At 35.7% G+C, this 26,397-nt stretch overlaps 1 protein-coding gene across 1 annotated transcript in view; it reads right to left on the bottom strand.

Annotated features, from left to right (window-relative positions):
* The window catches only part of MALRD1 (MAM and LDL receptor class A domain containing 1), a gene marked incomplete at its 5' end in the record, with an annotated part of 553,418 nt that overhangs the window by 406,604 nt on the left and 120,417 nt on the right, over positions 1-26,397 (bottom strand). Inside the window, 4 exons of the mRNA XM_084867858.1 lie at positions 8,138-8,550; positions 12,089-12,456; positions 12,926-13,031; positions 13,708-13,860. Coding sequence (XP_084723984.1) covers positions 8,138-8,550; positions 12,089-12,456; positions 12,926-13,031; positions 13,708-13,860 — 1,040 coding nt within the window. The remainder of the gene's footprint in view (positions 1-8,137; positions 8,551-12,088; positions 12,457-12,925; positions 13,032-13,707; positions 13,861-26,397) is intronic.

Here is a 26,397-nt window from a genome sequence, read left to right as displayed (position 1 = left end):
ATAGCCTGTCCTTTCTCAGCATAAAACTTGTCAAACAGGCAGCAGCTGGGTCAGGGAGCACCAAGGCAGCAGCAGCCTGCCTTACTTCACAGCTGGGCCTTATCTGGTGACTTCCAAACACAATACAAAGCAGAGAAATCTGCAGATCTCTCTGTAGTTCCTGGTGGCCCCAGGAACTGGCTGACTTTGCAACTTCTTGGAGACCCAAGACCCAGTGTACCCAGTAGTCAGTATGAGACCACACCAGATTACAACTCTTCACATCCCTAAGTGACACACTCAAGGGGCAGACTCAGTGAGCACCAAAGTCCGCTGAATCAAGTCCAGCCTCATAAGGGTATCTCCTGTACAGTAGCCCTTCCATAGTAGACACAGCTGGTCATCATAGCCAATTAGCCTGGAGGTCAATTCCTTCCAGTGATAACAACAACAATAAAGGCTCAACTACAACCCAACTGTGCACACAGCCCACAAAGGAGTGCACCAAGAGTGTCCACCTCAGGCGACTGGGGAGGCTGAGCCTCTGGGCCCCATAGGACACCTACAACACAAGGCCACTCTATCAACTCAAGGAGACTCAGCAGCTACCCAATATATAGAAACAAACACAGGGAAGCAGCCAAAATTTGGAGACAAAGAAACATGTCACAAATGAGAGAAATGGAAGAAAGCAAAATACTTGATATAGAGTTCAAAGCCATGGTTATAAGGTTACTCAAGAATCCTCTAGAAACCTCCAAGGAGTTAATGATACCTTCAAGGATCTTAGTGAAAATACTGAAAGAAAGAGAAAGAAAGAAAGAAAGAAAGAAAGAAAGAAAGAAAGAAAGAAAGAAAGAAAGAAAGAGGACCAGTCAGAAATTAAGCATACATTAATTGAAATAAAGAATAATATAAAGAGATTTAATTGCAGACTAGAGGATCCCAAGAATCAAGTTGAAGATTTGAAATACAAAGAACCAAAAAACAACAACAAAAAAACAAACCCAGCTGGAAGAGCAAAAAGAAAATATAATAAAAAAAAATATGAAGATAGTGTAAGGAGCCTCTGGAAAAACTTCACGCATACCCACTTCCAATTATGGGGGTGCCAGAAGAAGAGAGAGAGCAATATACTGAAAACCTATTTGAAGAACTAATGACAGAAAACTTCCCTCACCTGGTGAAAGAAATAGACTTACAAGTACAGGAAGTGCAGAGAATTCCAAATAAGTGGACTCCAAAGAGGACCATAACAAGACACATCATAATTAAAATGCCAAGGGCAAAAGACAAAGAGAGAACTTTAAAAGCATCAAGAGAAAAACAGTTAGTTGCCTATAAGAGGGTACCCATAGGACTGTCAGCTGATTTCTCAACAGAAACTATGCAAGCCAGAAGGAAATTATAAGAAATATTCAAAGTGATGAATAGCAAGAACCTACAACCAAGATTACTCTATCCAGCAAAGCTATCATTTAGTATTGAAGGTCACATAAAGAGCTTTACAGACAAGAAAAAAGCTAAAGGAGTTCATCACTACCAAACTAGTATTATATGAAATGCTGAAGGGTATTCTTTAATAAGAGGAAGAAGAAGAAAAAGGTAAAGATAAAAAATTATGAACAACAAAGTAACAACAAACACTTATCTATCAATAAGTGAATCTAAAAATCAAACAAATTAAAAATCTGATTAATAGAATAAACTGGTGAATGTAATAGAATCAGGGGCATAAAAAGGGAGCTGACTGACAATTCTCAGGGGAAAGGGGGCACAGGGGTACAGGAAGAGATTGGACAAAGATCTTACACCTATGGATGAGGACAGTGGGGTGGGGTGGAACCAGGTGGAGGGGAGCTGTGGGGGAAAAAAGAGGAACATCTGTAATAATCTGAACAATAAATATTTTTAAAAATAATAAAATAAATAAATAGCCCTAACCAGTTTGTCTCAGTGGATAGAGTGTCAGCCTGCAGACTCAAGGGTCCCAAGTTCAATTCCAGTCAAGGGCATGTACCTTAGTTGCAGACATATACCCAGTAGGAAGTGAGCAGAAGGCAGTTGGTGGATGTTTCTCTCTCAATGATGTTTCTAACTCTCTATCCCTCTCCCTTACTCTCTGTAAAAAAATCAATAAAATGTATTTTAAAACAAACAAACATGTTTAAAAAAAAAGAGAGAGTGTGTATATTTGGGTAAAAAATACTTGGAAGACATATGATGAATTTCATTTAAATGAAAATAATTTTCAAAGTTTATAATCAGCTCTGGCAGGTGTTTCTAAGTGGTTAGAGCATTGACCCCATGTGAGCACATACAGAGAATCCTGGCCAAGGGCATATACCTGGGTTGTGGATTCGCTCCCCAGTTGATCTCCTCCCTTTCCTCTTCCTCTTCCCTTCTGTTCTCCATCCCTCCCTCCCTTACACTCTCTCTGAAAAGCAATGAAAATATCCTCTGGTGAAGATTTTTTTTTAAGTTTATAATTAAATTTTAGTTTGGCAGGAGTTGACGATGCTGTTTTCTGTTTTGAAAACAATTTCAAAATAGCTCCTAAAGCAGGTCCAACTGGCAATCCTGCCATAAGGACAATTCTGTTAAGACTAAGAACACTGAATTTCTTTTTAGACCCTGAAATTCTGGGAAGCATTAGAATAAAAATCACCTACAGTCCCTTTTTATTTTAAAAAGAAATATTTTTTACTAAAAATCTTAAAATAAAAATTTGGTTGTGAACCAAAATCATCAATATGACATGTTTAAGGAGGGGAAAAAGATATTGTGTCTCTAATCTATTGTGAGTTAATATGTTCCATAAACAATTCTGGAAGGATTCTGCACTCTGAGTATAAATTGGTATAGATCGGTTTGCTTTCACAGATAGCGATACAATATTTTCTGCTGAATGAGAAAAAGTTTAAAGGGATAAATCAAGATAAAGCAATCACCTGACAAAGGATTACAAAGAGTCCCAAACCTTTTTCTTAGTGAATGCTGTGATGCATTGATTTTTCTACTGAAAATAAAAGCTGAAATCATGTGTCATCAATATCAGCTAGCAAAACTATTTGGTTCAATATTTTATACTGTTAAAAAGAAAACTTACAGAGAAAAAGCAAATCTCAAGTGTTTCACATGATCAAAACAAGTTTGAAACAGCAGAGAAAAACACATTTGAAAGACATTTTATAGACATTTATTTGTAGAGAATAAAGAGCACATCAGAAGGAAATAAACTATTACTTTTGTTTGTCCAGCCAGATACACAGCTACTGTCTAAATAAGATTCTGATCTGATGTAATTCTTAAAAGTATAGTTTTTAGCAAAATAATCTAACGTTGATAATCTAATACACTTCTTCATATGGCAGCTTCACACAAGTATACTTAAATACTTCCTTATAAAGAAGAGGCCAGTAAGGCAGCTATTAGCATATGCAAATTCCAAAATGGCAAATAAATTCCACAACTGAGATTTCCTTCCCTTTCAGAGCTCCTCAGCTGACAGTCTCACTGTGGCAAATTTACACAGTCAGACATGGCAACCCCCACATGATTCTACAAGGCTGCATTTTCTTATTCCCTTCTACCAAACCAGAAGGCAGGCTAAAGTGATTTGGAAGTATCCTATATAATCCTATATGATAAAGAGGTAACATGCAAATTGACCATCACTCCAACACACAAGATGGCTATCCCAATGTGGACACAAGATGGCCACCACAAGATGGCCAGCCGGGGAGGGCAGTTAGGGGTGACCAGGCCTGCAGAGAGGGCAGTGAGGGGTGACCAGGTTGGCAGGGGAGTGGTTAGAGGTGATCAGGCTGGCAGGCAGAAGCAGTTAGGGGCAATCAGGCAGGTAGGCATGCAAGCGGTTGGGAGCCAGCAGTCCTGGATTGTGAGAGGGATGTACAACTGCCCATTTAGGCCAGATCCCACCAGGGTCCCAGATTGTAGAGGGTGCAGGTTGGGCTGAGGGACATCCCCACCCCATGTGCATGAATTTCATGCACCAGGCCTCTAGTCTATGAAAAGAAAGAGTACAAGTGGCTTGTATATGCAGCACCAGGGAGAAAAGAAAAGAAACAAACAAAAACATAGTTATAGGAGTTTCCAAACAGGGCAAAGATTGTGAAGGGATAAGGGACATACTGGAATTAAAGCATTCATTTATACTTAATAATTTTCTAACCCTTCTTACCAACTAGTTGGCTATTTTAAAGAATTCAAGCCTACAACCCAAATCTTTCTTCCTTTGTCTTTTGTTTTTCCCAACGTGGATTACAGAAATACTAGAGGCCCAAAGCACAAAATTCACCAAAGGGCTCAGCCCGCGAAGCCCCTTGTGTCCTCGGACAGCCCTAGCATCCCCAGCTTGGTCTGGAAGGTCATCCAAATGGTCATTCTGCTGTTTGGTCTAATTAGGATATTAGCTCTTTATTATATAGGATTTGAATACTACTATAGCATATACCCTGTTTCCCCCATAATAAGACAGTGTCTTATATTAATTTTTTCTCCCAAAGTTGCGCTAGGTCTTATTTTCAGGGGATGTCTTATCTTTCCATGCTCTAGGTCTTATTTTCAGAAAATGTCTTATTTTCGGGGAAACACGGTATTACTATATATGATTTTGCAATGTTCAATGACCCATAATAATATATATTTCACATATATTATAAATAATACAGGGGTAGGCAAAATTAATACAAATAAATAATGCAATAATTAATAAATAACAATACAAGAATAAACTATTTCACATACAACTGTAGACCTACTTTTGCCACCTCTGTATATAAAGTATATTTCTAATGCTTAATGGCCCATAATTATATTTTACTATAATTTTGGAGGGCCAAAATATTAGATAAAATTTAGTATTATAGAATCTGTAACAAGTAGAGAAGAATATAAAATGGGTTTATTAAGAAATTAAACTTGTTTTCTCTTATATACACTCTTGTAATAACCTCCATCTAACCTGTTCTTTTCTCCTCTATAGTTACTTGTTCTTCAGCCAGGAAACCAAGTTTATCACTTTGTATCAATACTGGATGATGTGTTGACATAATAAACTGTGATTATATCTGAATTCAGCTTAAGATTGTATATGAGAAAGTTAAGATTGTAAGAGGAGATTTATTGTGCTGTTCAATAAGCAACAACTCTAGGAGTGTCACTACACAGACTAAAAGCTAGTCAACCAAATCTTTTCAATGTAAATTCTTGCAACTGTACACAACCTGAAGAAAAATGTTATGAGGCTACACATGTGATTAAACTTTTAGCCTTTCTATACATAATTTCGTAAAAAATGTGGTAAAGTTAACATTATTAAATATGGTTCTATTTAATATACATCATAATTTCAGAAACATTTTTCCCTAGATCTGAAATATTATGCACCATTTAAAATGTAAAAGTATATTCTATAGATGAAAACCTAAATTATGAGTAAGACTTTTAAAAATATTTCATGACAAAACCACTTGGGAAAAATCTGTTTTACTTTATACCTAAAGAATTGTTAACAGAATTCTTTCAGAGTAAGTTAGAAAGTTCTGTGGCATTAAGAGGTCTAGCTAAACAATCTTTTCTTTGAAAGACTAAGTCCCCTCCCCATGCCTTTCTCATACTTAAAAACACGTTTTAGAAAAAGTACTCATGTTAGAAAAAAGTGAGCTGAAGACTGTCAGTTCCTGTGGTGCCCAATAATCAATAACTTGCATTAAACTAGGCTCCTGTAACACTTATCAGTGACTCCATGCCAAGAAATTCATCTTCCAAGGGAAAAGCAAAAGGGAGATTCTCATCATTGATGTTTCTATCTCTCTCCCTCTCTCTTCTTCAATTCTGTATAAGAAAACATTTTCTGTCAGTATGTCCAGTGGTAAGATAGAAAACCCAGTGAAGTAACAAATTCTTAACACTGGAAGCTTGAGAATACATTTGGCTTTAAATACTTGGTGAGAAAGTGCTTGAATGAATTTCAATGTTAAATAATTCAAATTGTATTCAAATGTTACAGTTCTGATATGATATTTATGTTGCATCATCAATAAAACAGGCAGCCAACAACATCAGGTAATAATTACTTGTGTGAAATACTATTGTTCATTATGTAGGTACAACCCCGTTTAACTATAAGGAAAAATATGACATGTAGGTAAAATCAGATATGACAAAGAATTTCATTTGTGTTTCCTTTGTTAGAAATTGTCCTTTCAGAAGGTCAGTAGTATGCTGAGTATTATGAGTTGAAACCTCTTTAGAAATTATGGTTTTAAATTTTCTTCAAAATGGATATAACAACTCTTATTTCATTCAATAGCTGCTACAATTGATGATGGCTAAAATACCTCCCCTTATTGAAATGTCAATGTGACCCTCCACATAGAGTGTTCCATAAAAAACTTGTTTTGCTGTATTGACTTTTCATGGAAATTTTGAGCTGCAGTATAACTTAGGAGGAATAAAGGTGTCTCCTTTCTGAAAAGCATACTGTAAAAGGGATTAGCAGTGAGTTCTCAGAAATTCTATATAACTTTTTAAAAAATGAAATGTCTTAATTAACACGTTAGATAAACCAGCTTAGATAAAGCAATAAGAATTCTTCAACCTGGCTGGTGTTGCTCAGTGGTTTAACATCAACCTATGAAGTAGGAGGTCAGGTTTGATTCCTAGTCAGGTCACATGCCTGGGTTTTGGGTTTGACCAGTGTTTGGGGGCATAATGTTTCTATTCTCTCTCCCTCTCCCTTCTTCTCTCTGAAATTAATTTTTAAAAACCTTTTTAAGAATTAAAAAAAGAATTCTTCAAAAGGAAATTATAAATAAACTGTCTAGGATGTAAAATTTTAAGCATGCTAATCCAAAAACAATATAGGATAGCAAGCACAGTAATCTGTGTTAGAAATTTTAAGGATGGAGTTAGAACATTATACTGGTGGCAGAGTACTGGAATAAATGGAACACTGCTTGGCATAAATGAATGTATCCCACAATATTAGTACCTAGATCACAGACTTACAGACACTATCTCACTCTCAGAACCACACTTGCAATAATATACCAGTTAAAAGGTGAATAGCCAAGAAAATACATTTGGAAAAAGGAAATGTTATTTTGATATACTATATTATGTCCATATACAAACCAATTGTATATGATTTTTCTGCAGTATGATTTCATTAACACCAATGTACCATTTAATAATTAGTATGGAATATTATTGGTAAGAGTAGAGTAAATAATTTTATTAGTATCAATGGTCAGCACTGCAACCACCAAACACATTCCAAGAAATATTGAGATCTTCAGAAATTACATTCTCTAAATGCCATTGTTCTCCTACATAATGCTGTTATGTTATAGTCTTTTCTGCACCATGAAAACCAGAAAATGCCCTCTAAAATATATTTAGGAAAAGTGGGGAGGAAATAGGTACCATTTTACAGAATCCATATATTTTGAAAATTAGCTACATTTTTCCTAAGTTATTTCTTCATACCTATAAAACTGACAAAGGAGATCTCTAACTTACTCATTTCAGGAAATTGCTGAGAGATCAGAGTATATGCCAGTAAAAGTCACATAAGTATTTGAACTTGATGTTGTAAATTTGACTTTTAGGAGAAGGCAGGTGAGAATTAGAGTAAAGAATATTTCACCAGTAGTAAGGAGACCTAGACTCAAACTCTAGTTCTGCCCCAGAGTAGCTGTGTGATTTTCCAACAAAGCATGCACTCTTCCTGGATTTTCAATGCCTACCTATAAAATGTGAAATATTTAGATGAACTATTCAACATAGCATAATTAAGAATCTGAGCTTTTTACAGAATATCACAGGTGGTGCCAAACACTTTTTTCCCTCCAGATTTTTTTCAGCACAACAATTACTTAAAAGCGAAGGACCCTGAAGCTGTTTCCAATGCCATGTGTCCACCTTTATAGATTTTAATCAAACAGTAGTGGGGCTAGTCAAGGAGAAACACAACTTAACAAGCTTTGGTACAGCCTTAATTAAATGATAAATGCATATCAAAGTAACTCTGATCAAATTCCACTTGCTTTAAATTAAAAAAAATGTAGCAACCTTTCATATTCTTTAGACATTAAGATGCATTTCCAATTATAAACGCCATTATCCATACCTGAAAAGGCTGCCTGCTGGGAATGTGGAGGTCTTTCCTTATCCACCTGTTGCCTTGATCCCCAAATATCTGCCACAGCAGCTGCCCCCTGCTGTTACTCCGGATTCGCTGGTAGATGGCCAGCCTGTAAATGTGCTTTCCGAACATGTGGTAATAGAAGTGGAAGGTGCAGCTTTCTGTTCCAGTGGCACTGAGGATCGGGCTGAGTAAAACAGCTGTGTTTTGGAAAGCCTGTGGCTCCGAAGATTCTATGTAGAGATAGTGTCCTTTAGCTGTGCCCAAAGTATTATCCTTCATTGGCCCTGTATTAAGTGTTGGTGTTGGACCCTGGTTCCTGGTCCAATCAAAATCATCTTCTGTATCTTGTTCCCAATTACAAATTCCATTTTCAAAGTTACATTGTAGTTCAGGTACTAAAATTGGCAGTAAATAATAGCAAAAGATAATTAAAGATAAAAATATCTCTGATTAATAATAGTAGTTGATATTAGTAAGCAATTTAATCTAAAAATGCAACAGTAACGTTTTAAAAAGAGTGAACAAGTTCTAGATAACACATCAAGTAATAATATTTTATGGGCTGAAAGTAGAATTATTTTGGTCATTTTCCATATGCCACTTATGCTCATCCCTTCCCCATTTCTATTACTATAACTCTAGGCAAATGATCACAACTCAACAGCTGGCTCACTGAAACAAACTTCTGGCTCAGTGGATTTCAATTTTAGCTGAATGTTCCAATCCAGTGAGCATTAAAAATAAATAAATAAATAAATACACAGAAAACACAAAACCCAGAATTCATCTCCAAAAATGTTGGTATATTTGGTCTAAATGATAGAGCCAATCATCAGGATACCTCATCAACTCCCTTGATGATTCTAACATGCAGAGCTGAAAATAGTCATATTTTAATAGATGTCAATCTCTTGGACTTCTCTGTGGTTTAAGGTAAAATTGCTTAAATAGTAAAGCCTATCCAAGTACTAGTTTGTTAGATACAGGTGAAGCCCAGAAATCCGTGTTTTTAACAAGCACCCACGATGATATGAAGCAGATATTTTCCAGACCTCACTCTGAGAAACTTCTCTTGGGCTTCATCCAAGTGCCAGTTCCAAGTGCCCCTTCCATCCCTGTGCCAGAATGACCATTCTTTAATGACAGTTTATCTTTTTCCTGCTCCAATCAAAATCCTTGAATACATATTCATTTAACTTAAACTTAAATCTATACTCCTCTTATCTTTCAAGCTTCACGTTTCCCAGATTAAATGAACTTCCTGTTTGTCCTTCCCAGTGAGCCCTAAGCATTCCACCCCTTTCCCCATCTCTATATATGCCAAGTGTTACGCCCTGTGTCTTACTAATTCTTAGCTATGTCTCCTCAGTGGTCATCTTTTCTACTTACTGGATGGTAGCTCCTTTAAACCGGAGCTTTGAAACTTCTAATGCCCTCACTCACTAGAATTCAAAGCACTTACTTATGAAACATTAGCCTCTAATCAAATAAATACCTACATTTCTAGGATAACATCGGAATATACATATTTTTCAAGATGTGAAAATTGTGTCAACACCAAGTATTTCTTTAGAATAAATGAGACAGAATGTACATTTGACATTATTTGGAATTAGAATTAATGTTTTGTTCCACATTTAGCTTAATTTACATAATTTAATATTTAAAAAAATAAATGTCAGCTGTCCTTTATTCAACTGTACTTGGCATCAAAGGTGAATAAATACTCAAACAATAAATAAAAGCATATGTGAATAAATGCAGCCAGGCAAGAACAAATCATCTGTATATGAAAACTAGAGAACAGGGCTTAAACCTAATGAAGGGAGCCAAGTGAATAAATATCAAATGGAAGAAGAGCTTTCATTTGATATTTCCTCATTTGTGACTAATCAGGCCCAGCTGTGATGTGAACTGGGGGCCGACGGTATACTTTCCAGGTGTCAGTCTTTGGCTGTAGAGAAGAAGGAGAATGTCAAGCTGCTGAGTTTTTTTACAGAAAGCCAACAGATTTGTATGTTGCCTGTCTTCATACTGACTACATGCTCAGTCTTCATTTCAAAAGGGAATATGTGTAGCTAGACCCTTAAAAAAGACCATGACACTAAACATACTTCAGGAAATATAGTGAGGATTTAGAATGGCTAATGTATTCTATGTAGTACAGTAATATGTCTAGATGGACTGCTGAGAGAGCAACTGACAGTCTAATGACACTACTATTTTCTGTCATTAATATTTATTCACAAGAAATTTATTGATATTTTATGAAGTTAACAACTACTGTTTTCTGTCATTAATATTTTATGAAGTTAATACTGACAAGTATGAGGATAATTTGGTTACTTTTAGATAGAGAACACATTTTAAAAAAATCTTCACCCAAGGATATGTCCTTGTTGTTTTGAGAGAGAGAGAAAGAGAAAGAGAGAGAGAGAGAGAGAGAGAGAGAGAGAGAGAGAGAGAGAGAGAGAGAGAGAGAGAACAATTGATTGGTAGGCTTCCATATGCATCTGGACTGGGACTCAAGCCCACAACCTAGGTATGTACTTTGACCATAAATTGAACCCACAACATTTTGGTGAACCATACAGGATGATGTTCTAATCTAAGCCACCCAGCCAGGGCAAAATTTTTAAAGAGTGGAATTTGAAAAGCTTGAAAAAGATAAAAAGACTTTCTGAACTTGCAAAAATTAATTAGATGTAGGACAAGCAACACTTCTTATAATAGCCATTGTTAAAACCATTGATTTTGTTTATATAGGATACTTCCAAATCACTTTAGCCTTCCTTCTGGTTTGGTAGAATGGAATAAGAAAACATAGTCTTGTAGACTCATGTTGGGGTTGCCATGTCTGATTGTGTAAATTTGCCACAGTGAGACAGTCAGCTGAGGAGCTCTGAAAGGGGAGGAAATCTCAGTTGTGGAATTTATTTGCCATTTTGGAATTTGCACAAAAGTTCTGGCTATGCTAATAGCTGCCTTGCTGGCCTCTTCTTTATAAGGAAGTATTTAAGTATACTTGTGCTCATGAAATTTCAAGAGCTACACAATCATCAGACATAAATTTTTTGATAATTTAAACCATAAACTCAGACTTATCTTTGACACCTTACTCTGTGCTCCCTATTGCCAAAACCTCATCAAATGTCCCTCCTAAATATTTCCCAAAACTTTAATCCCTCCATCTCCATCCTTATCACTGTGACAAGCTGCCAACTCCTCTCCTGCTGACTACCGCTATGGCTTCCTAACGGATCGCCTACATACAGTCTTCTCTAATCCATTTATAACACACCATATTCATAGTGACATTTTCAAATATGCCAATTTTATTATATTAGTTTTCTTCTTAAAAACCTTCAAATAAGGAAGAACTTCCTTAACATGGACTAAAAAGACCTGCAAATCTGGCTGCCCTTTACACCTCTCTCCTTACCTTGCACCCTATTCCTTCCTTCTCCTTGCACAAGCCACACATTAGCTATCTTCCTCTGCCATGCGGTGACATACGGGGACTTCTTCATGCTTTGACTTAACATTTTTCAGATCTCAGCTAAGTAATCACTCTTGGAAGTCCAATGCCGCTATTCCCTCAAGTCACATAACCCCTATTTGTAAATCTTGTCAAAACTTCCATTTGATATTTGTTTATTAAATATTTGAATAATATCTCTCCTCATCTAGTCCTTAAGCGCCATGAAGCCAAGGAAGCTGTATAGTTGTATTTAACATTGTATCACTAGTATTTAATTTCTAAAACTACATAATACATATAGATGGCTTTGACTAACTGATTAATTAAAGCGCACAAAACATTCATTGACCCTGGAACGATGTTTAGTGTCTTTGACTTGACTGGGTCAAGAACAGTAAATTTAAGTACGATCATCACTATCAAATGTGGGAGAGGGACAAAAATATACCTACCACAGTCAGCCTCATCAGTATGATCACCACAATCATCCACCAGATCACATAACCGAAGCTTGTGTATGCAGGCCTTAGTGTGTCCACACCAGAAATGATCTGGCCCTTCACAGCTCTCCGCAGGGAGAGGAAGGGTACAGTTTTCAAAACTGATGTCATCAATAGCTGAGACCCCATCATAAATGCCAAGGCTGACTTTTTCTAGGGTCAGATGGAAGGGGTGAGTGAGGCGCCCAAGCTGAATAGTTGCCTGTGACCACTGGTTGCCCTGGTTATATAAGACTCTCCAGAGCACTGTGGAGTCATTGGAATTTTCCTCGTGTAGCTGGAGCACAGCTGCTCCCACTGACAGGCCATAGTTATAAAACCTGGAAAAGAGTAAACAAAAGAAGTGGATATTGTTTACTGGGATAGACTACATATTTAACTTTTACTCCTTCACTCAGTCAACAGTAAATAATTAATCATCTTAATAGAGGCCTTTATTTCTTGCAGCAATTGTGGCTGCACCTTTGCAAAACTTATCTGCTGAGGTGCACACTCTGACTCTCAGGACCCTACAAGCGTTTCTCAAGGAGTTTAGTCCAGAACAGAAGAAAGAAGCAGTGTTGATTAAGTTATAATCTACTGCTGAAGGAAAAATGGCCCTTTCATCTTAAGAAAGAACACAACAAACACTGATAATAAGCTCTTAAGTAAACTGCTTATTATGTGGAGCTAATGCAATAGCAATTTTTAAAGCAAAACCAAGGGTGAATAGTAATATCTACTAAATGCAGGAGTATGCCTGCAAGCAAGGCACTGCTAAGGTAACTAACCACTGTTTGTAATATTTACCAGAAAGAAAGTGTGCATCCTGTTCCTGTCTGGTTGAGAGTTGGACTCTGGAGTTTAGCAACTTGGGCCAAGCTGCTGCTTTTCTTCAGAATGAACATAAAATGCCCTATTGGTATACAAAAACAAGTATACGTTAGCCTATTAGATTATAAAGTGAGACATCTGTCACTTAGCCCTACTCTAAATAAGTTCCATGTCCGACTAAAATTAAGACCATACAACAATTAAAAATCAATGAAAGTGCTGAAACCGGTTTGGCTCAGTGGATAGAGCATCGGCCTACAGACTGAAGGGTCCCAGGTTCGATTCAGGTCAAGGCATGTACCTTGGTTGCGGGCGCATCCCCGGTGGAGAGTGTGCAAGAGGCAGCTGATCGATGTTTCTCTCTCATTGATGTTTCTAACTCTCTATCCCTCTCTGTTCCTCTCTGTAAAAAATCAATAAAATATATTTTAAAAAATCAATAAAAATAAATAAAAATTAATGAAAGTGGTAGTCAAATTTGCTCTTATAAATATTAAACTATGATCTATATCAAGGTCTAAAGGATGTCAAAACGATTGGTAATTTAAATTAACTCAGCCAAAAAAATATATCTATGCTCTATTCCCACCATCCATAAAGGAGTAATCCCATGCAGACATCATGAATGTAACTGATCATGCTCAAATGCCCTACTATTTGTTGTGGTAACAGAGAGTGTGATCTGCTTCTCTTTCTCTTCTCTGACCTGACCAAAGGGGAACTGAGGTCATTCCCAAGAGCCTTTGCTTATTTCTTACCTTGAGCAGATTTGTGAGTATGATCATAGGGAGGGGCCTGTTGCTCAAAATCAGCAGAAAGGTTACTTCTGGAGCTCCATATCCAGTCAAAATGGTCACCGCTAACTGCTTCAAACCAACCACAGCTATTTGCTTCAAAGTCACATTTGGAAACTGAAGAACAAAAATGTGGCTTTTAGGTTGGCTCTCAAAAGTGCTTGCACACTTTACAAAGGGTAGAGTTCAATGGAAATCGCCTTGTTAGTCTTCTCTAAGTATATCAAAAAACATACTTTAGGAGAAAAAGGAACTCTTTTGACACCCCCCCCCCAAAAAAAAACAAAAAAGCAAACAAACAAACAAAAAAACACCCTGGAGTTGCGCTTATCATACTGGAAATTGATAAGGTAGAATTATCAATTTTAAAACTTCAATTTTCCCCAAATATTCTAAGCAGCATCATCATCCAGCCATATTGTTAATAGAATTGCCAAAGTCTGCCTAATTTATTCTGATACTCATGTTAGTTTATCTGCTGCTATTATATCATCTGGAAGGCTGAATTATTCCTATAGAGTATTTTCACTAAACCATGAGAGCAGCTACTTCTAAAAATATTTAGTAACTGAAAAATGTAGATCCATTGCATTTAGTTAATGTTCACCTCTGGATTTTATAGAACTTAATACTTCCTAAAGCATTATATGCATTGCTTACTTTGTGCAGGGCAAAATAATTTTAAACAGTTTTCAGGTAAATATGCAGAAGAATAAGTTGACTTCCAGAAAAAAAGAGGAAAGAAAGGGAAGTTATAATAATAACAGTATAGTATCATAGCTAATGTTCAGTGAATACCCTATGTAATAGATCCTGAACTACTGAATGCTTTATCTAGATCTAACTTTCACATCAGCCATATGGGGAAGTATTACTATTATTACTATTATGATTATTATTATTTAAAATAATATGTCACTCAATGAGATTTTAAAATTTAAAACAATAAAGGCATTTAACCTAGTTATAAATCACTTTTAATTTCACTATAAATTTTGAAAATGTTAATTCTACTCAAGGGAGAATATGAGGTAAATAGTAACATTATAAATACTACTTTCTAATTTTAATAGTTTCTATATAATATCTTATTTCCAAAATACATTTGTTTTATGTCAAGTTTCCTAGCTGAAAATCTGTCCAGCAGAGTACTTTCTAATTTCATCAAAAGTCAACAGGAGGGGACCACTTTGTAAATTAATATGATTGTCTAACCATTACAGTATATACCTGTAAATATTATAAAGTAATATGTAATGTTAACAATAATGGGGGGGAAAAGCAATTAGAATATATAAATACATTTAAAAATAAACATTTTTAAAATGTTGCCTAAACTTTAATAAACAAGGGATGATGATATGCCAATACACATACAGAGACACTTAGAAATAAGCAAAATGAAGAAAGTACTGCTATATTTACAATACAAATTTCTCAAGTAAAATTTAGAAATCTATGGCTAAGCATATTTAAATGCCACTTGAAGTGAGAAAAATGACAAATATAACAAGTCAAGAATAAGTGCTAAGAATATTTAAGTTCACATTTTTAAAGGCCATCTCTATTTGTGAATATAAAATATACCAATAACACATAAATATACATAAATTCCAGAGATTTCAAAGTATGGAATATCATTTCAATCCCTGAGGAAGCAAATGTTTTTGTTTCCAATTTCAGACAATCTTCAAAAAACAGTTCTTGTATACAAATACAGAAGGAAAACTAAATATTACTAAAGTATAATATTTATCCCCATAGCTACTTGGAAAGGGGATCTTGTCATTTGCTATCCAGGGAGATATTGCTGTGGAAATAAATGGATATTCAAATGGTAGTAAAATTTAAAAACTACAGCAACAATTTTATAGTTCTCTTATATAAAGCTCTTCAAAAATAGTAATTTCAACAGATGATTTTGCTGTTAAATTTCAAATATGTTGTAGTATATTTTGTTCCTACATATTTGGATTTCTACACACATTTTAAAATCCACCTCAAGTGATAACATATGTAGTAATCAGATGCAATTAGCCATTAATCAAACAAACTTCATTAGAATGGCTTTTGAAAATTATGTATATCTTTTTCTGACAGAAACACAATATCCTGGGTGTGTTTTAATAATTGAGATTTGAGAATTTTTCACTGTTTCAGGAGCATCATTATTGACTATTTCAATTTTTATCATCATCATCATAATTACCACAATTTGTAATAACAATTGCAATTACCATTTACTCAGGTATTATTATGTACCAAGTTTTGGGCTAGAAGTTATTATATTCATAACAGGATGCCAACACAGAATTTCTAAAAATTACACACCACTATTTTATAGCTATGAGTAGAAAAGCAAATGACTCTATAGCAGCTTTCAATTATTTTATGTAAAATCACCCTTGGGACCTCAATTAGTTATGTAAAAATAATTTCAGTAGCTAACCTGGGGGAAAAGATGTTAGGGTTATTTGGTGGATGACAAATAGTTCCATCACCCAACACTTTTTTTTGGTCATTTTTAGAGCTTTGTCACTCAAGCAAAGGAGAGTTAGGCATGGAGGAGCCAAGGAATCGTGTGAGGTTAAAAAAAAAATCCAGAATCAGACATTGTCTCATTTCATATTCACTGTCTTATAACTTTTTTGATGATTTCAGATTATCCTTACAGAGGTTCATTTATAGGGATAAACACAAACTGGACAAAGAGGAAGTCTGGACTGATAATATGGACCTTGCAAAAAGACTTAAAATATACAGGAAGAGCCTCTTAACATTTACCCAAAGATATTGAAAAGGTTTTATATGTCCATTAAAAAAGTACAAATGAGTGCTTATAGAAGCTTTCTTCATTATTGCCAAAACTTGGAAGCAACCAAGATGTCCTTCAGTAGATGAGTGGATAAAGAAATGATGGCACATCCATACAATGGAATATTATTCAGTGCTAAAAAGATATAGGCTATCAAGCCATGAAAAGACACAGATGAAACTTAAATGCATATTAAGTGAAAGGAGTCAAGCTAAAAGGCTACATACTATATTACTCCAATTATGACATTCTGAAAAAGGCAACACTATGGAGACAGTCAAAATATCTATGGTTGTGAGCAATTCTGGGTGCAGGAGCAATGAACAGGAGAAGCACACAGGATTTTTATGGCAATGAAAATACTCTGTATGATACCATAATGATGGGTACATGTCATTATATATTTGACCAAACCCATAAAATGTGCAACACCGAATGAGCTCACATGTAAGTTATGGTTTTGGGGTGATTATGATGTATTAGTGTAAGTTTATCAATTGGAATATTAATAATGGGAGAAGCTATGTATGTTTGTAGATTGGAGTCTATAGGAAAACTCCTTATCTTTCCCTCAGTTTTCCTGTGAAAGCAAAACATGCTTTATTTATTTCTATACCACATGCCCTTTCAAAAAGAGTATGCCATTTACTCATTCATTATAGTTTCAGTTACTTCCCTTCTAGAAGCAAGTTCCAAGAAGAGATGGATGTCTGTCTGTTTTACATGTTGTGAGATATTAGAAAATTTCTGCCACATAGCAGACATTCAATGCACACTTGTTGCAAGAATCTATGACCTTTCTTTTTCCAAAATAAAATATTATTTATCAAATTTTTGGTTCTATTACAGAGTTGAATTTGCTGAGTTACTTACCAGCACATCCACTCCTAATTTTTAAATAGATTTTACTTTTGACACAGTTTACGAATTGTGAGTCTCTTTGGGTTCAATATTTGATCTTTATAATTCTTTATTTATAATTATATATGAATTACCTCAAAGCAGTGTTAATTATATGTGCATTCTTTATCTGGAATGGAAAACTTTAAGTGGTGTAATTAATGTCAGAGTTTTATTTTTAAAATTTGCCTCTTACTCTACATTTTCTTCCTGGTAAACCCCAGCAATATTAAAGCTTTAATTACTTTATTTCTGTCAATAATCTAATAATTATTGCTCCAACCCATTGCTTTCTTGTTAAAAAACAAACAAACAAACAACTGTTTAAAATCCTATCTAATAAAGAAGGAATATGCTAATTGACCTCACGGTGTTGAAAAGATGGTGGTGCCCACAGACAATAAGGAGGGAATATGCCAATTGACTGCCCTGCCCACAAGTTGGTGGCGCCCAGTCCCATCAGCTCTGCCAGGGTGACTGGTGCATGGCAAGGCCGGGCCTGCCCTCAGGCAGACCCAGCCACTTTGCATACCTGCCTCCAAAGTTCACCAGTCCCCTCAGTCCCCCAGAAGCCCAGAGCCAGCATGAGGCACAGGGCCACCTGAGGCTCAGGTAACCAGAGCCAGTGAAGACTTGCACTGCGGGCAGTGGCAACAGCAGAGATGTGATGGGGCCTTGTCTTCCCCTGATCTCCAGGTCACCTCTTGCCCCTGAGGGCTCCCAGACTGTGAGAGGGAGTAGGCCAGGCTGACGAACTTCCCCCTCCAGTGCATGATTTCCATGCACTGGGCCTCTAGTCCTACATAATAAAAGAGTGACACTATGGGACAATAAAAACTAACTGGGATCGAACAGGGGATGGATGAAAGGGGGCAAAAGGATCACCTGTAATACTATGAACAATTTAAAAAATCCTGATATCTCCACACTAGGGCTAATCACGGGATGAATCTATAACTATCACATACCCTCCTGTAACTCCCACATAACTCTCAACAAACTCGAATGTATTTATTATTGTATTATAGTTCTCCCCACTAGATTGGTATCTCTATGAAGGCTGGAACTATATATGCCTTGTTCACTCTGTAACAGCTATAGAGCCAAATATAGTACTTGTTAAATATTTACTGAATGAATGAACTAATCACAAGGTATTGCCCTATCTCTCCAGGTGCCCTCCAAAAATACCCACTCCTTTACCGCAGTGGTAAACAATTAACTCCCCAGGTAAAAACTGTTCTAGCTAATTACCTCACTCTTATTTTTATCAACAATTTGGTTCTGCAATTAAAATTCTGCTCCAAGGGCCTTATGGAATTTCCAATTCAAGTTAAGAAATATCTTTATTCCCAAACTTGTCATTAAGCCTCCTTCCATGCTTCTTATCTCAGATTTCTATCCGTTCCTATCTTAGACCCTCCTTATTGCTAATGGTGCAAAACTAGCTTTTTCTCTTAGTTATATTTTATATGTATTTTCTATTTTCTCATCTAAATTGTATACTACTACATAGCATGGCAAATATTCCAAACATGTTTGTATATACTATACACTTTTAGCAGATACTAAATACTTATTTTTTAAAGCCTTTCTTATGAATGCCCATAAGTGTGAAGAGGTTTGCATTACTTGAGAATCTTATAAATTTAATCACCCTGGAAAACTTAGTGACAAAATTAAAATCAACCCTGAGATTCACTTTGCACTCTCACCTCCACTCTGAACTAAATATTTGACCATAGTAAGGGACATGAATTTCATTCTCCTTGGGCCTCCCTAACTATAAGTTAGTTACTATGTGTAAATACATCTCAGACAATTTTAGATACAAAACACATGCTTTATAAGCGTGTGGTAGTATTTATATTATCATATGGTCTTTGTGGTATCTTTAAATCTATATATACTCCAAAGAGAGAGGTTTACATCAACTTTGGAAGAAGATGTAAATTTCAGTATCAACAGTAATAAAGTTCTGCAAGGCAACAAGACATTGTTTTCTAAGAAAACTTGGTGTTGAATAGGGGAAAATAAGTTTACTTCCTTATACTTCTCATCAGATAATTTGCTAACTTGAAAACAGAAACAAAATGAACAAGAGTAGTAAATATGAGAGAAGGGAGGACTGGTGTAGAATGAGCTTACAAACAACAAAAAGACACTTAGACTTCTAATTTATAATTTTAGAGTAAAGAAGAACAATGATCTTACTGAAAAATAAAAGCCAAAATGTGCTCAAAATAATGTATGGAAAAAATTTACTTTCTTTATAGATACAATATGTTATTGAAATTTAATCTTAAGTGATCATAAAAAAAACTTTCTTATTAAATACTCAGATTATATTCTCAATAGAATTTTTAACTAAAAAAGAAGAATCCTGTATTTTTTAATCTCTACTATCTTATCTATTGTTTTATCTCTACCGAATTAACTTTCTTCAATCCAAAAGCACAACTGTCTACAGCAAAGATTGATAAAAATATCATGGGTTATTTACCATATGGTCTTATACTTGTCTACAGAAATATTTTTCTCTTTTTCCCTCAGTGATCAATGGCTCCATAAATGAGAATGAATGGAATCTATTCTCCACTTCTTGGTTTTATGTAACAGAAATGATAAGCCTTCACCAGAAACAACGTTCCTTTCCAATATTTTACAATTACTTCTGTCAAGGGAGGTTTTGTGTGTGTTTTTTAACTGGAAAACAATATCTAAGGTTTAATTTGAGGACAATATGAAGAAGAAAATAAGAATCCAGCTTATTAACAAAAAAATAATATCTTTTTACCACAATAACTTATTCATTAACCAATTTACACTTAATAAAAATGTAAGCTGGAACCCTTCTACATTGCTGGCATGACTGCTTATTAACATAATAACCCTTCAGCAAAAAAAGAAAAAAAAAAGGTGAAATGCACTATGTCATTAAATAACCATTTAAACAAAAATTCAATTTTAGTGCCTATCCTAAAGAAATCATTCAAATTAACAATTTTAAGCAAAGAAAAATAAAGAGATGTGCTTAAAAGTGATGACAGTCGCATACTGACTTCAAATAGCCTGAGCAGGGGAAACAAACGTCTCAGAATGCTGAGATTGCTTGAACATACCTGGGCACTCTGCTCTCTGTCTCCCTCACAGGACCCCAAACTTTCTTAGGTTTTGTCCTACTGATGCCAAGTTGGAATTGAGAGCTCATAGACCCAAATAATTTGAAACATTCTCTTAAATGAAAACAGATTATTTGTCAAAGTTCTTCATAAATAACAACATAAACCCATTATATTGGGTAGGCAACTAAGTAATTGCGGGTTTCACACATAGATGGCTTCAGTTGAATTTTTAGGTTTGCAGACGTAGTACAAATGTAAAACACATTTTGTTATTTGATAGTTGGCTATTCAGCTGTTAATCAGTAAAAAAAGTTTTTTGATCTGTTTTGTAGTTTTCGTTTGGCGTTCGTTAAAAAATGGAAAATCAAAAGGAACATTTTCGTCATATTTTGCTTTTTTATTTCCTCAAAGGGAAAAACGCATCGCAAGCTCATAAAAAGTTATGTGCTGTTTATGGTGACGAAGCCTTAAAAGAACGGCAGTGTCAAAATTGGTTTGCCAAATTTCGTTTTGGTGATTTTTCACTCAAAGATGAAAAACGCTCTGGTCGTCCAGTTGAAGTTGATGACGCCCTAATCAAAGCAATAATCAATTCGGACTGTCACAGTACAACACGTGAGATTGCAGAGAAGCTTCATGTATCACATACATGCATTGAAAATCACTTAAAACAACTTGGCTATGTTTAAAAACTCGATACATGGGTTCCTCACGAACTGAAAGAATCACAGTTAACTCAACGCATTAGCAGCTGCGATTTGCTAAAGAAACGTAATGAAAATGATCCATTTTTAAAACGACTGATAACTGGCGATGAAAAATGGGTTGTTTACAACAATATCAAGCGGAAAAGATCGTGGAGCAGGCCAGGTGAACCAACTCAAACAACATCAAAAGCTGATGTTCATCAAAAGAAGGTTTTGTTATCAGTTTGGTGGGATTACAAAGGAATTGTCTACTTTGAACTCTTACCACCCAACCAAACGATCAATTCTGATGTCTACATTGAACAACTAACGAAATTAAACAATGCAGTTGAAGAAAAGCGGCCCGAATTGACAAATCGAAAAGGTGTTGTATTCCATCATGACAATGCAAGGCCACACACATCTTTGGTCACTCGGCAAAAATTAATGGAGCTTGGTTGGGATGTTTTGCCACATCCACCATATAGTCCTGACCTTGCACCATCTGATTACTTTTTGTTTCGATCTTTACAAAACTCCTTGAATGGTAAAAATTTCAATAATGATGATGATGTCAAATCGTACCTGATTCAGTTTTTTGCTAATAAAAACCAGAAGTTTTTTGAACGTGGGATTATGATGCTGCCTGAAAGATGGCAAAAGGTCATTGATCAAAATGGGCAATACATTACAGAATAAAGTTATTTAGTTCCATGAAAAAATTGTCTTTGATTTTCTTTAAAAAATCCGCAATTACTTAGCTGTCGACCCAATAAATCACTCTGGCATGAATTTTGTTTTTACCAGGCCGTATGTTTTTACCAGGCCTAAATGGAAATCAGCCCTTTACCTTCAGCCTTCCCTATTAGGGTATGAAGGACAAAGGAAGTTCTGCTAAGAGATATTATATCTGCCCTGCAGTGTAGATTCTTCAGTTTTACAGTTATCATAAATAAATATTGTAGACACTTAATTTAACATCATTATCAGTGTATGGTATTTTTAACTGTCCAAATAAGAAAGAAATGAAAGATGAGGGGAAGGAGGGAGAAAGGGACTCCTTGAAACCTGTACAAGTAGATTGCAATTTAAATAATCATAGTTTTATGTTGCAATTAATGAATGTAGAAATGAATATAAATTCACTTAAATTGTTGGCGGCAGCAAAAATGGCACCATGTGTTAGACTGGTAGAGTCAGACCAAACCTTGGTTCAGCAATCTTATTACTTGAGTAATGGCCAAGAAAGAATTCAGAGTAAAGACTCAAACTATAAGAGAACATTTATTTAGAAAGTCACAGGGGTAGAAGAAGTGAGTGTTGGCAGATATGGACTCAGGAAACAAGTTACAGAGGCAAAAGAAGGGCCCTTGGAGCTTAGGAAATAGACAAGAAAAATGCACGGGGGGGGGGGGGGGGGAGGGGAGGAGGGAGAGGGAGAGAGTGATATGGGTGTGCTCCAAAAGACAGTAACACTGGGTTCAAAGTCCTAAGGGCTTTTAAGAGCCAGGATTTTCAAGACCTTCCCAGGGAATGCTCTCAATAGGATATTCGTCAACCCTACAGGTGTGTCCTTTCAGAGTTCTGGCCTCTACTGATTAGTTGGTGCCGGAGTAGAGGATCATTAATCAATGCAGCTGGTCCTAATGTCACCAGTGGCATCACCCCAATTGGCCTGGCTCCTTTTCTGTACCTGGAGCTGCAACACAACGAGGCTTAGATGGAGGATCTGATGGAGGCCAAAACCTCCTTGTCCTGGAGGTGTTACCCACATAACTAGCAACATGCCAGGAGAGGAAAGGTCAGAGGAGGGTCTGAACTGCCTGAACAGTGACATGAAAGGCCAGGCTGTCTAAACCACATGTTAATAGCGATATGCTAATAGAAGAAAGGTTACATTGGGCCGAAGTGCTTCTTTTCCCAGTTTTGCTCTTTGGTAGGCACCTGAGCTCTTCACCCTGGTGACTTTCTGTACCTGGCCCATATCCCTAGCTCTGCTCAGTTCTGTCTAATGGCCTATCACAAAATTATCCAAGGTTTTCAACATTCTACAAAATGACAAAATCTCCAGGCATCCCAAACTTGGTGTTTTTTTTGTGTGTGTGTTTTTTTAATCCAATAACTTTTTAAAATTTCTTTTACCAAAATTGATTAAAATATACTAGTGTGTTTTTTACTAAAAGGTTTGAAGATATTTCAGAGGCACTGAAAACCTACTTCTTAAGTCATTTAATAACTGTTCTGTGGCCATTATCAGTCTTATCTAAAAGAAAAACAAATCAAGTTAAGTTAGCAATGTTCATAAAAATGAGAAAATTAGAATAAATTGCATCAAAATATTAAATATTTTAAATTCTGGAATATTAATGTTCTTTTTAAGGAGGATTTATTATTTATGAATAGAAATTCTGTGGGTGGTATTGTCTTTTTCAGCTTACAGAAAACATCTGTTTTTTCAAGCAATTAAGTTCTCTGTGGGGAAATTGATATGCTGGTTAGTTCAAGGCAAAATGATTCGCTTAAAATCAATGTACTTCCTTCTCTCCTTTTTGCTACAAAGAGACAAAAGACTCTTATCCTTACTCCTCTTAATTTTTCACTGTGCCTTTATCTCATCCCTACTCACTACCAGAATCTTTAATGCATAGGTTCATAAAAACGGGATGAAGAATTAGCATTTCTATGAGTAAACAGATTCCCAGGATAGAATTAGCTCTGCAAAAAAAAAAAAAAAAAAAAAAAAAAGCAGGCAACGAAATGAAAATAAATACTCTAGAGAATTGGAGTTTATTTGCTAATTTTTAACTCAGTTGTGGTCATGAGCCCATTTCCAAATAGTGATCTTCTTCTATTCATGTCTAGAAAATAATATTTTAATTCCATGAAACATCCTATAGGAATTGAAGGCAATTCAGTACATTCAGATTTATGAAATGTAATGTGATTAAAGAAATAATAACTCAAGAGAATGGATTCAGTTTTGTTGTTATTTTGAGGACATTAATTGTTTAAACTTTTATATAGAATTAACTACGTTATTATTTGATCTCTAAGGGACCTAAGTAAGAACATGAGTTCACCTCCAAAAGTGATTTTTTTATGTCTGGCTTCAAACTGATCATAAGAGCAACTCTTCATTTCTGGCAAGTATTATTCTTAATTTAATGATGACCTGGAAAGGATAAAAAGGCTAATAATATGTGCTTAAGAATATAGGTTTGTGAGGCACATGGCCTGCATTGAAAATGGGATTCCACTAATGAGGAAGAATGCTAGTTATAAATGCACTAGAGGCCAGATGCATAAAATTCATGCAAAAATGGGTCTTTCTTTCTCTGGCTTCTGGCACCGGCTTCCCTCTGTCACCCGGACTCAGGCTTTGATCCAGCCTCCAGCAGGCATCCCGGACCTGGGCTTACCTCACATCCCTGGCTTCATACAGAAGGACATCTGGTCTAATTAGCATACTATGCTTTTACTAGAAGCCCAGCACTCGATATCATTTGATACCCAGAGTCCCACCCACCGCTGTAGGGATCCATCAATGCACCTCCTGATGAGTCCAGTCATTGGTCATTATGGCGTTACGACCGCAGGCCTTTTATAATATATATGACCCTGTTTCCCTGAAAATAAGACAGTGTCTTATATTAATTTTTGCTCCCAAAGATGCACTAGGTCTTATTTTTAGGGGATGTCTTATTTTTCCATGAAGAAGAATACGGAACACATTTATTGTTAAATTAAAATAAAGGAAATTTATTACCTGTATATGGTACCGTAGTACAGTAGTTGTCAACACAAACCAGACAAACTGTGAATCCTACAGTATCAAGAATTTACTCATTTATTCAATGACAATCATGTCATCATCTTCTAGAACATCATCATAACAACCCAATTCCTGAATTTCCTGGTGAATTTCTTGTGACTCCATTTCTTTTAGAATCAGTGGACCAAATATCTCATGTTTAGCAATAGCACTGTCTTTAAATGAATACTTCTTGTTAAGGTAGCCTGCTTGCAGTGCATTTGCAATGCAACTGTCAGTGATTTTTCTCCCATGAATTCTTCACCCAAGTCATAACTTCTTGCAGTTTAGGTTTCACAAAGTTTCCATGCTGATTTCTCTCCATTCTATTTTCAATGTAGTCATTAATTTCCATGTGCAAATTGTCCTTGAATGGCTTGTTTATTGCAATTTCAAGAGTCTGGAGATAGCTTCATTCCTGCGGGAATCATTATCTGATCTATTTTTCTTTCGTGAAGAAATGTCTTCATGTCTTTAGTGTGGTGAGTGCTGGCTGCATCCCAGACTAGCAGACCTCTTTAGCTCCCTGGCATAATAAGTGGCAGCATCAAATCAACCCACTTCCTTATAACTTCTTGTGTGGCCCAGGCTTTTTCAGTTTCAAGAATAAAAACACCCAAGACACGTTCAATCTTTTCCTTCTTGCCTTAGAAATGATTAAAGGTGGGACTTTAGTGCCATCCAGAGGAATTGCCAAAAATACAGGAAACCTGTGCACTTTCATAAGCAGTGGAGGGAATGTATACTAAGGAGGCACCCCACTGTTCAATTGTTTGAGATGATTGGCCCATAAACACTGCAGTTTCATCCATAGCAATCATGTTGGAAAGACTGTATTTAGAGAAGTCAGCATCATCAATATAGGACTTGAATGCAAGTGCTCACTTAATAACTTTAGTATCTTCCAACCTAAACAATGTTGTACCGGTAGATCCTAGTATGGGGTGTGCAAGAGGCAGCCAATCAATGATTCTCCCTCTTCATTAATGTTTCTATCTCTCTATCTCCCTCTCCCTTCCTCTCTGAAATCAATAAAAAGATATTTTTAAAAATAAGTAAATAAGTAAATAAATAATGGTTAGACTTTCAAAAATGCCTACTTGACTTTCAAAAATGCCAATATGACTATTTTAAAAAATCCATTTTATGATCATATTTCCTTAATTTAAACTCTCTATAAAATATTTAGTCAAAGAATTAGCCAAACTCCATCTATTATGTAAAAACTAGTGGCCTTGTGCACGAATTCATGCACATTGAAAGAAAATTAATTAGAAGAAATATTTTAATATCATTATTCACTCTTTCTATATAATA

Source organism: Pipistrellus hanaki, assembly GCF_964339955.1.
Source record: "Pipistrellus hanaki genome assembly, chromosome: 1".
Lineage (NCBI taxonomy): Eukaryota > Metazoa > Chordata > Mammalia > Chiroptera > Vespertilionidae > Pipistrellus > Pipistrellus hanaki.
This window is presented reverse-complemented; position numbering and strand designations above follow the sequence as displayed.